This window comes from Leptopilina heterotoma, unplaced genomic scaffold (genome assembly GCF_015476425.1).
Source record: "Leptopilina heterotoma isolate Lh14 unplaced genomic scaffold, ASM1547642v1 Lhet_115, whole genome shotgun sequence".
NCBI classification, from domain to species: Eukaryota; Metazoa; Arthropoda; class Insecta; order Hymenoptera; family Figitidae; genus Leptopilina; species Leptopilina heterotoma.
The window spans coordinates 1,141,841-1,154,424 of NW_025110834.1; the positions used below are offsets into that span (position 1 = coordinate 1,141,841).

The 12,584-nt window shown below is 33.3% G+C and overlaps 1 protein-coding gene across 2 annotated transcripts; it reads left to right on the top strand.

The window, feature by feature from the left end:
- Window positions 1–360: 360 nt before the first annotated feature.
- On the top strand, window positions 361–9,743 carry LOC122509138 (methylthioribulose-1-phosphate dehydratase). Of its 2 annotated transcripts, none has more exons than XM_043622958.1 (5): window positions 361–644; window positions 8,096–8,190; window positions 8,651–8,919; window positions 9,159–9,304; window positions 9,438–9,743. In XM_043622958.1, the coding sequence occupies exons 1-5, from the start codon at window positions 615–617 to the stop codon at window positions 9,450–9,452; spliced, it is 555 nt and encodes a 184-aa protein (XP_043478893.1). In that variant the 5' UTR covers window positions 361–614; the 3' UTR covers window positions 9,453–9,743. The 2 variants fall into 2 exon arrangements, with proteins under 2 accessions (XP_043478893.1, XP_043478883.1); XM_043622948.1 differs by having other exon boundaries at window positions 370–644; window positions 9,159–9,360.
- The last annotated feature ends 2,841 nt before the right edge of the window (window positions 9,744–12,584 follow it).

The window sequence follows — 12,584 nt, forward strand, 5'->3', positions numbered from 1 at the left end:
CACAACGCTAGGTTATGTACATTCATAACAAACAGTCTGTACCGTCTGTACTAGCATTTCAAAAACATTAGGCTTTTTACACTTCTTTGGAAAATTAAAACATTTTGAATTAAAATTTGATAACTTTTAAAATAAAACATGTTTTTTAACATAAATTTCAAAAGAATTTCTATGATAAAATCATTTTTTTAAATAAATTTTCAAGTAAAAACCTTTTCAACATTTACTTATTCAAAAATACCCGCCATGAAAGTACATTTTCCGACCGTGAAAATTCATCGAGCCGATTGCTTGACCAATCCACCGGAGGTATAGAAGCACCTTTACTTTTCGGTAAGATAATTTATCTTAAATTGAGCACCTACCATTTCTCGTTTCGATATCTCATTAATCGATAAATCGAAAATGTACCAGTTAGAGATTTTCAAGTTGCTTGTTATAACGTGCTTTGATATTAAGCTTGCAAACATCTTTTGCATTTTCGGATTTTTAATTCAAGAGTGTAATTAATCTGATAAGTTTACACTGTCACTATAATTGATCATTCTGATATCACTGCTTTATTATTCCTAAAGAATAAGCAACAGTAAATCATCTAAAAACCATAGAAGATAATGGATTACTACGACAAAAATTATTCTAAGGTACGTGTTTCAGTTTTACTAATAAAGAATTTTTTTGAAACATATTAAAAATATGTCATAATGGAGAAAGGATTCCATTAATCGTAGAAAATTTTAAAGTTATTTTTTTACATTGCAAAATATGATATATTGCTATATTTTTTTGACGTAAAATAAGTAGTAGCGACAGGGAATTAAGGTATACTAGATTGGCAAAATTAGGGAAACTTCTACGCGTTCCGTGTTGACGTCACTGAGGATGAAGTAGATACCGTATAAGCTGTATTTCATTCATATCACGTGAAATTTGTTACTCGGGGGTTTTCAGGGGCGCTGATTACGAATCTAACATTAGATTTAAAAAATCCAATATGGCGGATGAATTTAATAAAAGAAAATGAATTCGCAAGAAACTTGTTATTCCGGTCTTTTCGGGATCGCTAATTATGAATCTGAGATCAGTTTTTCGAAATTCAAAATGGTGGATCCAAGATGGCGGAAATTTATTCAAAATTAATCGAATTCGCTTGAAACTGGTTATTCAAAATTTTTACAGTTTTTCGTAAAAGAAATATTTTTTTCGAAGGCTGCAAGTTAAAATAAGAGGTACCAACCTAGAAATATCGCGTCCGCAATACCCAAGCTTTCCAAATATGAAACGTTTTTTAAAAAATTTCAAGATGGCGGTTGTAAAATGTCGGTGGAAGAAATTTTTGTAAATTAATTTATAATTTTATGTTGGTCGCTGATTACAAATCTGATGTCCGTTTTTCGAAATTCAATATGGCGGCTCTAATATGGAGGACAAAAATTTAAAAAAATTTTCGGATTGCCATAAAAATCTAAATTTTGGGGTTTTTTGGGTCGCTGATTACGAATCTGATGTCAGTTTTCAATAATTTAAAATGGCATGATCCAATATGGCGGACGAAAAATGAAAAAATTTATCTGATTGGCATAAAAGTCATAATTCAGGGATTTTTTGGGTCGCCAGTGGCGTAACAACGAATTAAGGGGCCCTAGACAAAATAGTTCGAGGGGCCCACAATTAATCTTTAGTATATACTGCATTTTTTATACATTAAAAAATTTGTTGTTCTTTTGTCATTTATAATTATAATGATAACCGGCAACAATTTACGTGTTGACGCGAGCGTTTATTTTTTTTGTAAAATATTTTATGCTTCTTTTTAGAAAAAATGTTCAAAAGCCTGAAACCTTAAAAAAAATTTGTTATATTTTGTACTCACGTATAAATTTTTAGTAGGGAATATTATATAATTGCACAATAAATATTTTTTTATATTTGTATTTAATTATTTCAATTAGACATTTATTATTAAATCTTTCTTTGTAACAATTTTACTATTTTTTCTTGCTTATTATACTAAGACTAACTTCATGAAATATTATAATATTCAAGAATTCATTTTTCGACAACTTTAAAAATAATCAATTGATTAAAACTTTTTATTGTAAAGGTTTAACTGTAAGAAAAAATATATATGAACAACAAATATATGTATGAAAATTAAAGTAGACTAAAAATAATATAATATATATTCATAACTGGTCAACTTCATACTGCCTGCGCGGGCAGGCAGCATTAAAACTCACATAAACATCCAGTTTATTATATAGAGTAGTACCGACAGAAGTGGGCCACACTTTGGTTTTCATGCTTTAGATTATTCAGAAATTAACATTTTTAAACATTTATTGCGTTTATTTGTAGCAGGGGCGTATCCAGGGGGGTTTAGGGTATCACCCCCCCCCCCCCGAAATTTTGGAAAAACATATATGTTAAAGCCTAAATTTCTAATTTTATTTTGAGTACACCTCTTATCAAATTCCATAACCCCCCCCCCGAAAATTTTTTTTGGCTACGCCCCTGATTTGTAAAGAAAGGGGTTACCTAACTTTAGGTAAACACAAAGGACTCCGCACAATCATATGAGAAATCTGGCCCCGGTCAGAATTGTCTGTAATAATTTTTGATCAGGATATTAAAAAGTAATTATTTTTAAAGGATCAAGCACTATGATTGTTTATGTTAAATGATTAATTTTTTCAATAAATAAACCAAATAATAATAAACCAAACACAAGCAGTCCGTTTCGAAGTTTTATTAATTTTTATTTGATTTATAGTATAAAGTAATTTGTTATAGACAATGAGCTCATAGTCAGTCGGTTTAGCCTTTCTTGGTGTCATGATTGCTAAATAATACAAATTAATTCATAGAACCACTTTATTAGTTTATTCAAAATCACTAAATCTCGAAACGGAACGTCAATGCAGTGGCCCACTTCTGTTTACAGAAAATGGCCCACTTCTGTCCACAAGCATAATTTGACGAGAAATAACGTGGTCATAACACCTACGAACAATGTGAAACAGTCTCTTTAAATTTTTTAATATTAGGTCTGATACTATAATAAAGGCTACTTACCCGATTGAATTCGATGAATAACTTATGTAAACAACGATAACTTTTACAATGAGAAAAAAAGAAAAAGTAGATAATTTTTTGCACTAATTGCTGGAGAACACAATTGTACGTCGCACACTTTAATGACCAACTGAAAATCGACCTTCTGTTAATAACAAAAGAAAAAAAATTTCAGTTCACAGATATGTCACTTGTAAAACCAAAAATTTTTAAATCCCGCAATATCAGATTAGTAATTGACGACCGCAGAAACCCCCGAGATACATATTTCTTTCCAATCCGATAAATTTTTAAATACTTTATCCGCCGTATTGGATCTCCCATTTTGAATTTCGAAAAACGGATACCAGATTTTTAATCAGCGACCCAAAAAACCCCTAAATTATGATTTTTATGACAATCCGATAAATTTTTTAATTTTTCGTCCGCCATATTGGATCCGCCATTTTGAATTCTTAAAAACCGACATCAGATTTGAAATCAGCGACCCAAAAAAACACTGAATTAGGATTTTTATGCCAATCTGATAAATTTTCAAATTTTTCATCCGCCATATTGGAGCCGCCATTTTGAATTTAGAAAAACGGACATCAGATTTGTAATCAGCGACCCCAAAAAATCCGGATGATAAGTGACAAAGAAATCAAAATTTTTGTTTTGTTTTCGTACATAAAATTATGAATTATTAATTTACAAAAATTCCTTCCACCGCCATTTTAAAACCGCCATCTGGAAATTTTTTAAAAAACGTTTCATATTTGGAAAGTTCGGGTATTGCGAACGCGATATTTCTAGGTTAGAACCTTTTATTTTAACTTGCAGTCTTCGAAAAAAATATTTCTTTTACAAAAAACTGTAAAAATTTCGTGTTTTTTGTAAAAAATGGCCACACTTTTACAAATTTTATTTTTCTGTAATTTAAATGTCGGATTCTGAGAGAGTACGAAAAAAGGCTTTAGGAATGGTTTTGGTCAAATTTTTGCCATACGTTAACAGAGAGAACAGTCACCTTGAATAATTGATAAAAATCTGTCCTTCCCGTGTTCTCTTAAGGGGTTAAAAAAAATCCATTTTCGAATGGGTACGCTAGTGTGGCCCATAGGGGTCCTAAAATTTCAACAGATTTGACTAAATGAAGAAGTGTGTGAACAGTAAATGTCATATTGTCTATACCGTACATACAATAATTCGAATTCTCCACCAAATTTTAAGAGTTCATATTCACATTGTTGCAACTCTGTCGAAGTTATCGATTTTTTAAGAATAAGAACGAATATTTGATTGTACCAACAATGAAGTATATGTTTAATAATGTTAATACCTGTTTTTATCAGTTTGTAAGTCACTGTCTGGCAAAACGCATTCTAAACACGGTAGACAATAGAATAACAACCAAGCTTGCCATTCAGAAGCCTTTCATTTTGCTTTAGCTGAAAAAGACCTAGGTAAACGGTGGATTTCATAAGATCCCAGGTGCGATTTTTTGGTCGGCCCATAGTTGGGCCAACTTTTACAAAGTCGGTCCAACTTCTCGTGCCAAAGGTTGGGCCAACCATACAGATGATAACGGCGACCGTCTAATGGCGACGATGGTTGGCCCGACAACTCATAAGGAAGTTGGCCCAACTTACAATGCATATGTTGTGCCAACTATACATTTCTATAGTTGGTCCAAAGACTGACGCTAAAGTTGGCACAACTTTAGATGCGTAAGTTGGGCCAACCACAATTTTCAAAGTTTGGCCAACTTCAACAGCCAAAGGCAAAAAATTATTAAAAAACTACATTATTTAAACAATTAACACGTTATTATTAGCGGGAACATCAGATATAACCTTTACCTATTATTATTAAACACAATCTCATACATACATTTTCGAAAATATCTATCGCTCGCTGGGATCGAACCCCTAACCTAACGCACCGAAGACTTATACACTGACCACTACGCTACGCTCACATGGGAGTGCATAACGCAAAATGTATATTTAAGCTGCAACAGTCGGGCCAACCGTGGCCCAGAGTTCGGCCAACCAAGAAAGTTTAAGTCATTTAAACCGCATTTGACAAAGTTTTGCCAACCGTTGGGCCAACCGTGGCCCAGAGTTCGGCCAACCAAGAAAAATCAAGTCAATTAAACTGCGTTTCACAAAGTTTTGCCCACCGTCGGGCCAACCGTGGCCCAAAGTTCGGCCGACCAAGAAAGTTTAAGTCAATGAAACTGCGTTTCTAGAGTTTTGCCAACCGTTGGGCCAACCGTGGCCCAGAGTTCGGACAACCAAGAAAGTTTAAGTCAATTAAACTGTGTTTCACAAAGTTTTGCCCACCGTCGGGCCAACCGTGGCCCAGAGTTCGGCCAACCAAGAAAGTTTAAGTCAATTAAACTGCGTTTCTAGAGTTTTGCCAACCGTTGGGCCAACCGTGGCCCAGAGTTCGGCCAACCAAGAAAAATCAAGTCAATTAAACTGCGTTTCACAAAGTTTTGCCCACCGTCGGGCCAACCGTGGCCCAAAGTTCGGCCGACCAAGAAAGTTTAAGTCAATGAAACTGCGTTTCTAGAGTTTTGCCAACCGTTGGGCCAACCGTGGCCCAGAGTTCGGCCAACCAAGAAAGTTTAAGTCAATTAAACTGCGTTTCACAGAGTTTTGCCAACCGTTGGGCCAACCGTGGCCCAGAGTTCGGCCAACCAAGAAAGTTTAAGTCATTTAAACTGCGTTTCTAGAGTTTTGCCAACCGTTGCCCAGAGTTCGGCCAACCAAGAAAAATCAAGTCAATTAAACAGCGTTTCACAGAGTTTTGCCAACCGTTGGGCCAACCGTGGCCCAGAGTTCGGCCAACCGAAACTGAAAGTCTTTTAAACTACGTTTGGATAAGTTGTGCCAACCTTTGTCGCCAAAGTTGGCCCGACGGTTGGTTAAACTCTGCATTTAATGGTTGGCTTGCAAAGTCGGGCCAACTGTGGGCACAAGTACTTGCCAAAGTTGGGCAAACTCTGGCAACCAAAACTTTGCTTGCCAAAGTTAGGCCAACCTTGGGCCAACCTTCAAACTCTGGCGGCCAACCTAAATTCGCACCTGGGATGGTGTTATATTAAAAAGTATTTCGTCTAATTTTTGTCGTTGGTTCTTAGTAAAGTGACACGAAGAAGTACTTTCAGTACTTATTTGAAACAGTTGTTTAACAACACCAATTAAGGCACCATGCATATATTCGCAGGAAAATTCCTAGACCATATTGAATGTCATTAACGTCATTCTACTGCTAATACCCTTCACTCCATTTCTCCATTTTCCTAATTTTAAAGCTTCATTTGCGTCGACATTATGAGTTGCATTTTTTTAATAGCATCATCTTCTTCCTTCAATATCGGATATCGTACAGTTTTCTTTATGCTCTCCCATTGAATAACACCAACTGCAACTACAATATCCATAAAATTGAACCCGATTTTGAATCGGGTCTACACATAATAAAGGTACAACTTTTACTTTAATATCTTGGTCGTTCAAGTTCTTACAATAAAAACCTTCATTCATTAAAGGCAGTGTCTGATCTACAAATTTGTGCATAAAATATTGCATTTGTATTGGTGAAGGTTCTCGGCTATCCATATTTAATGGACAGAGAAGTGGATACTTAAATCTAATTTCAGGTGGAAGTTCATTATTTAACATTGCAAGGGCCAAAAGGATTTCTTAGAGCTGTGGAAAATTGGAGCACCATCAGTATTAAAGCATAATGTGATTGTAAATGACGAAGTAATGTCCTGATCATCTGAAAGTTTAATCAACTTTTTATACAACTTACCATCATATACATCACGTATTAAATTTAAGCCCTTAATTACATTTTTTTCGAATTTCTGTAGAATATTATATGAATTGTACTTAATAACGCTGTCAGGAGCATCGCATAACTAAGAAAACATCCTGTAGAACTTCTTTTTCTTCTTCGCTCGCATTTTTATACTTAACACATCGTCACACTGATCCTTCTTCGCAATAAATAAGCTTAACGGTGTTGCGCAATTTCAAACAGTGATCGTCTTTTAAAAATGGCTGCTCAAATGTATACTTGATTTGAAAATGATTTTTCTCCCAATTCGGGCAGTTATTGCAAAATCGGAGAAAATACAAGATATCCTGAATATTTTATCTTTCATTTGCGCGCAAGAAGTAAAAGATTTGTTTAGATTTACAACGACAGGAAGTAAAATAGGAAAATTAGATGTGCCCATTAGGTGCTGCCCTCTGGTGGCAATTTTATGTATCGCGCATTTGTTTAACTTTTTCCTATTTTACTTCCTGTCGTTGTAAATCTAAACAAATCTTTTACTTCTTGCGCGCAAATGAAAGATAAAATATTCAGGATATCTTGTATTTTCTCCGATTTTGCAATAACTGCCCGAATTGGGAGAAAAATCATTTTCAAATCAAGTTTACATTTGAGCAGCCATTTTTAAAAGGCGATCACTGCGGAACACCATTAAATGTTGAATTCCGAATTGAAAATATCTCTATACTGTCGTATTGTTGCAATTTCTTGATCCGGAAAGAATTCTTTCATCTAATCTACATACAAATCGTACATTTTAGTGACGGATTGAATTTCTTCAGTGAGATACGCCTTGGAAGAATTTTACATACAGTAATGACTAGAAATTCGGAGGAATGATATCGATGTGCTTTCTAATACTTTCTTTTAATTCGAGATTAACAGGCATCGGACGTCTAGGATTTTTTTTCGTCTATCAGGAGATACAATTCCATATTATGATTCGCTTTGCGTACACTAGTTCTAATCCAGCCATCGAAAATATCAAGAGTTTAAAGAAAAATTGTTTTACAAACTTGGAATTTCTTTTCCTTCAACTGTGAAATTTCGCTTTTCGTACACTAGTTCTAATCCCACATTATATTAAACTTAAATTATGTGCTACTTTTGGCACACTTTGCGAAATTGAAACTACATTATTTCAGTCTTTAATTTAAAGTTTTTCATGAATAAAACTTATTTATAGGAACACCCTCGGAATTTAATACCTCAGTTATGCAGGCAATTTTATGATTTACAATGGGTTACTGGTACAGGTGGTGGAATCTCAATAAAACATGAGTAAGTAATAAAATTTTACTCTTAAGGAGGCTGTACAGGTCTTTCGTACATATTTTGAAGAATTTTTTTTGTAATATTTTTCATACTTTGAGTTGAGAGAGGGAATGAAAATGTATCTTTGTAATTTAGGCGCCTGACATTAGATTATATCGGGTAATTATGATATTGACATATGTGAGAGTATTATCTAATTTCAACTATATCGTGAGCGTATATTGGAAAGAGTCAGTGGTCGAAAATATATTGGCGAGAAAAACAGAATCACGTTGTGTTCTGTACAAATTTAATTTATTAATGTTTTATTTGCTTGTACACGTATCTCGAGAAGTAATTCGTGATTTTAGCCTTCCGTTCATATTATTAATATCCATTATAGATTTGAATTAATTGGCTCAAAATCTACTAAGAAAGAAGTTGTCTTAAAGATACAACTTTTTTAATATTTTGTTTATAATTTTAGAAACAAGATTTATATTGCACCATCAGGTGTACAAAAGGAAAGAATGTGCCCGGATGAAATTTTTGTTCAAAATATGGAAGGACAGGATTTGGAACTACCACCAGTTGAGAAAAAATTAAAGAAATCACAATGCACTCCTCTTTTTATGAACGCTTACAGACTAAGAAATGCAGGAGCTGTAATTCACACCCATTCAAAATTTGCTGTAATGGTGACACTTTTGTGGCCTGGAAAAGAATTCCGTGTTACTCATTTGGAAATGATAAAAGGTAGAAATTAATATAGAACTATTTATCAGTATGAGTGAATGAAAAATATATTATTATCTAAATTATAAATGTTATTGTATTCAAATTTAACGATTTTTGGAATTTTCTCCTAAACTTATTTGGTCTTTCAATTGTTAAGATTATCTTTTTAACCCTTTCACTTCTTACGATGCACGGGTGGTTCATAAGAAAGTATTTTGCGTAAAATAGAGTACATGAATTTTAATTCCTTTTTAAAGGTATAAAGAATCAAAAACTTGGTCGAGCCTTAAGGTACGATGAAGAACTTGTAGTGCCTATTATTGAGAATACTCCATTTGAAAAAGATTTGACAGATTCTTTAGCTGAGGTGATTCATAAATATCCTGAGACTTGTGCTGTATTGGTACGCAGACATGGTGTCTATGTTTGGGGCGATACTTGGCAAGAAGCCAAAACAATGTAAATTAATGTTTAATTCTAAAAATGTCAACAATATTTAATTTAAAAATAATTTTAATTCATTTATTTTTTAACAGGACAGAATGTTATGATTATCTCTTTGACATAGCCGTGCAAATGAAGAAATTCGGAATTGATCCACTTTCAACTCCAAGTGATGATAAATAATAAAAAGGCCAAAGAAAAATTTTAATATAAATATATGCATGTGATTGCATATATATATGGTGAATGTGAAAATATATTTTTAATAATAGTGGAACCATTACCTATGTTTATAAAAACAGAAAATAGAAAATGTAATGGTCATTACACATCGATAGTTTTCTATATTTCTATATTTTATATTTAAATTTTAACTATAAATAAAAACAAAAAAAATAGAAAATTTGTAGACATTTATTTACAATAAAACGCTTTTATTCCCTTATTAATTCAATACAAATAGATCTTCATATCTAGCAAATTAAAAATAATTCTCTAAAAATGATTTAATAATCCCCTCTTTAGTTAAAATACAGACTTTAAATACGTGTTATGACTCGCGCGCGACTTAATTTCATCTATATCACTTGTCCACTGAGGATGAAATGCAGTATGTACTGACGCGTGATGAACTCTGATAAAATATTTTCTACATTTAAGTTTTAATGTATTCTTTACCTCAAATCATAGATAGCATAAGTAGAAATTTTCATATTATCACGAAATAAAGAGAAAAGACTGGAACATTCGTCAATTCCCCTCTGTAGACTACTATATTTCACAAGCTGAAATTACAAGGATTTTAGAAAAATTTGATGCTATCTTGATGTTTTTGAGAATATCGCGTTTAAAAATTTACACACGCCTCATACACTTTTAAAAATTCTGTTTTTCTTTGAAAAAAAATAATTTGCACCATTTCTATTTCTCAATTACAATTTTTAAACACAATTCCAAGTGTTATTTAGAAATAAAAAAATAATATTGTCATATTCTTTATCTTCTCCCCAGCCTGAGAAGCCCATTAACGTCCAAAAATGGATAAAGATCCGATAATCTGCTTTAAGGACTCACCACTAATGCTCTTCCCAATTGGATGATTTTGTTCTCAAATTGTTGCTTCTGGCACTGCATTATTAGACTCAGATGCTCGTTCTTGCTCTTCTACCTTCAATGGTCCCGTCAACCTTTCCCGACCTGATTTTGATAAACGATAATTTTCTGCAAATTTTTTGCAGTATCCCACAATTCTTCTCAACTCAGTCCATGATGATGATCTCGAAAAAATATCAAAATTGAAGGCTGTTTTCAACGAGATTGCACCTTTTCTATCTTCTGGAACATCTCTTGCTTCTGTTGGAGTTATTTCTCTAGATGGTCATCTGGATGATTCCATTTTGAGCTAATCAGGGCCGAACCACTAGAGTGATGATGCTGCCGGTGTGTCTGCTGATATTCCTCAGGATATAAGATCCGCTGGATTATCCTCTGATCTGACATGTTTCTGCTGTCTTTTTTGTATCATTTTGAATTATCGATACTCGATTACTGAGAAAAATCTTCCACCGAGATGGTTCACCGTTGATCCAAGCTAATGTTATTGGTGAATCGCTCCAATAATAAATCTCATGAAGTTGTAAGTTGAGTTCTTCCTGAACTCGTTTGCTCAGTTTAACTAAAAGTGTTGCTCCCCACAGTTACAATTTCGCAATACTGATACTCTTCAGAGGCGAAACATGTGATCTGTCACGAAGTAGGTGTACGTCCACATTTCCAAATTGATCCGTTGATTGAGTGATTTTCCTGATGACGTTTTGCATGATGCAACAAAAACGACTCTAAGTATCGTCGTTTTACTATAATCCTTGATAATTGCATGATGCGGCAAATAATTTTTTACGATCTACTGTTCTGCATCCAATACTAATGACATGATTCAACTTTTCATATTCTCTCATGAATTTTACATATTGCTATCGACGCTCAGGAAATTTATTTAACCTTTTTTCTATACTACATAATCGTCGAAAGGCTTTGTCCCAAGATTCGCCCAATTCAGCTACATTATCAGGAAGTGGTAGAGAAACCAATGATCTTCCTGATTCATCCGTCTGGTAAGTTGCAATGAAATTCTGATCACATGCTTTCTCTTCTGTTGACAAATGAATGGTGTCAGGACATTCTTCTATTTGCCAAAACTTCCCCATTTTTTCATTCAAGATTGTCTGCTGTAATCCAGCAATGGTTGATTAGTTTCCAATTTTACTTGTTAAGCGCACACAGCAGCTCCCAGAATATTGTTCAACCCAATAATAAATCAACCCTTCGTGGAATATTATAGGATGAATCAGACAGGATAATATTATTATCAGGAATTCTATATTTGTCTAAGTTGATTTTTCCAGGCATAAATTGTTTTTCGATCCAAATGTACCAATATGCTACAATTCTGCTGACTCTCCATTCTAATTTATTTAATTTATAATGCGGTTCAAAGGACCTGGTTGTCACAAAATGATAAATATAAAATTCCAGGCTTCTTCTTGGTCTTTCCAGGTCAATATTTATGAAATTTCAGTCAAAAATTAAAAAAATGTCTGGCCTAATAACACAGCTTTAGCTCTAAAAATTATTATAATGCACAAATCATAAAAAGTAACCACAGCCGATAATCAGCAGAAGATGAAAAATTATTTTTTGAGCGAACTTTATCTTCTGTTTACTAACAATTGTTAGTACAAAAATTGTGTACTGGTCACAAACTATTACTAGAACCATTCTAATTAATATTTGGGTTATCAAAATTAATTTAATTCACAATTCTTAAAAAGTAACCACAGCTTTCATTACCAAATGAATCCACTGTGCCCAGGAACCCAAAGAAGGGTTATCCAAAAAATATTTTTATCCAAAAGGATAAAAATATTTTTATCTTGACAAATTTCTAAAGCCTCAACAATACCATAAAATATCGCCATAATTTCAGCTTGTAACACAGTACGGGCCACTGCCCCTAATTTATGAGTGGCCACATTATAAAATTTTAATGTTGATGTAATATATGTAAATTATAAAAATTTTATGTGCAATTAAAAAAATATTTGTCAAATTTTATTAATTTTATTCTTACAAACGTGAGAAATGAAAAAAGTTTTCACTTTTTGAATAACAAGTGAGATGAATATATAAATGACAAGAAAAATTATATTGCCCATGAAAAAGAGATAATTGTCAAGTTT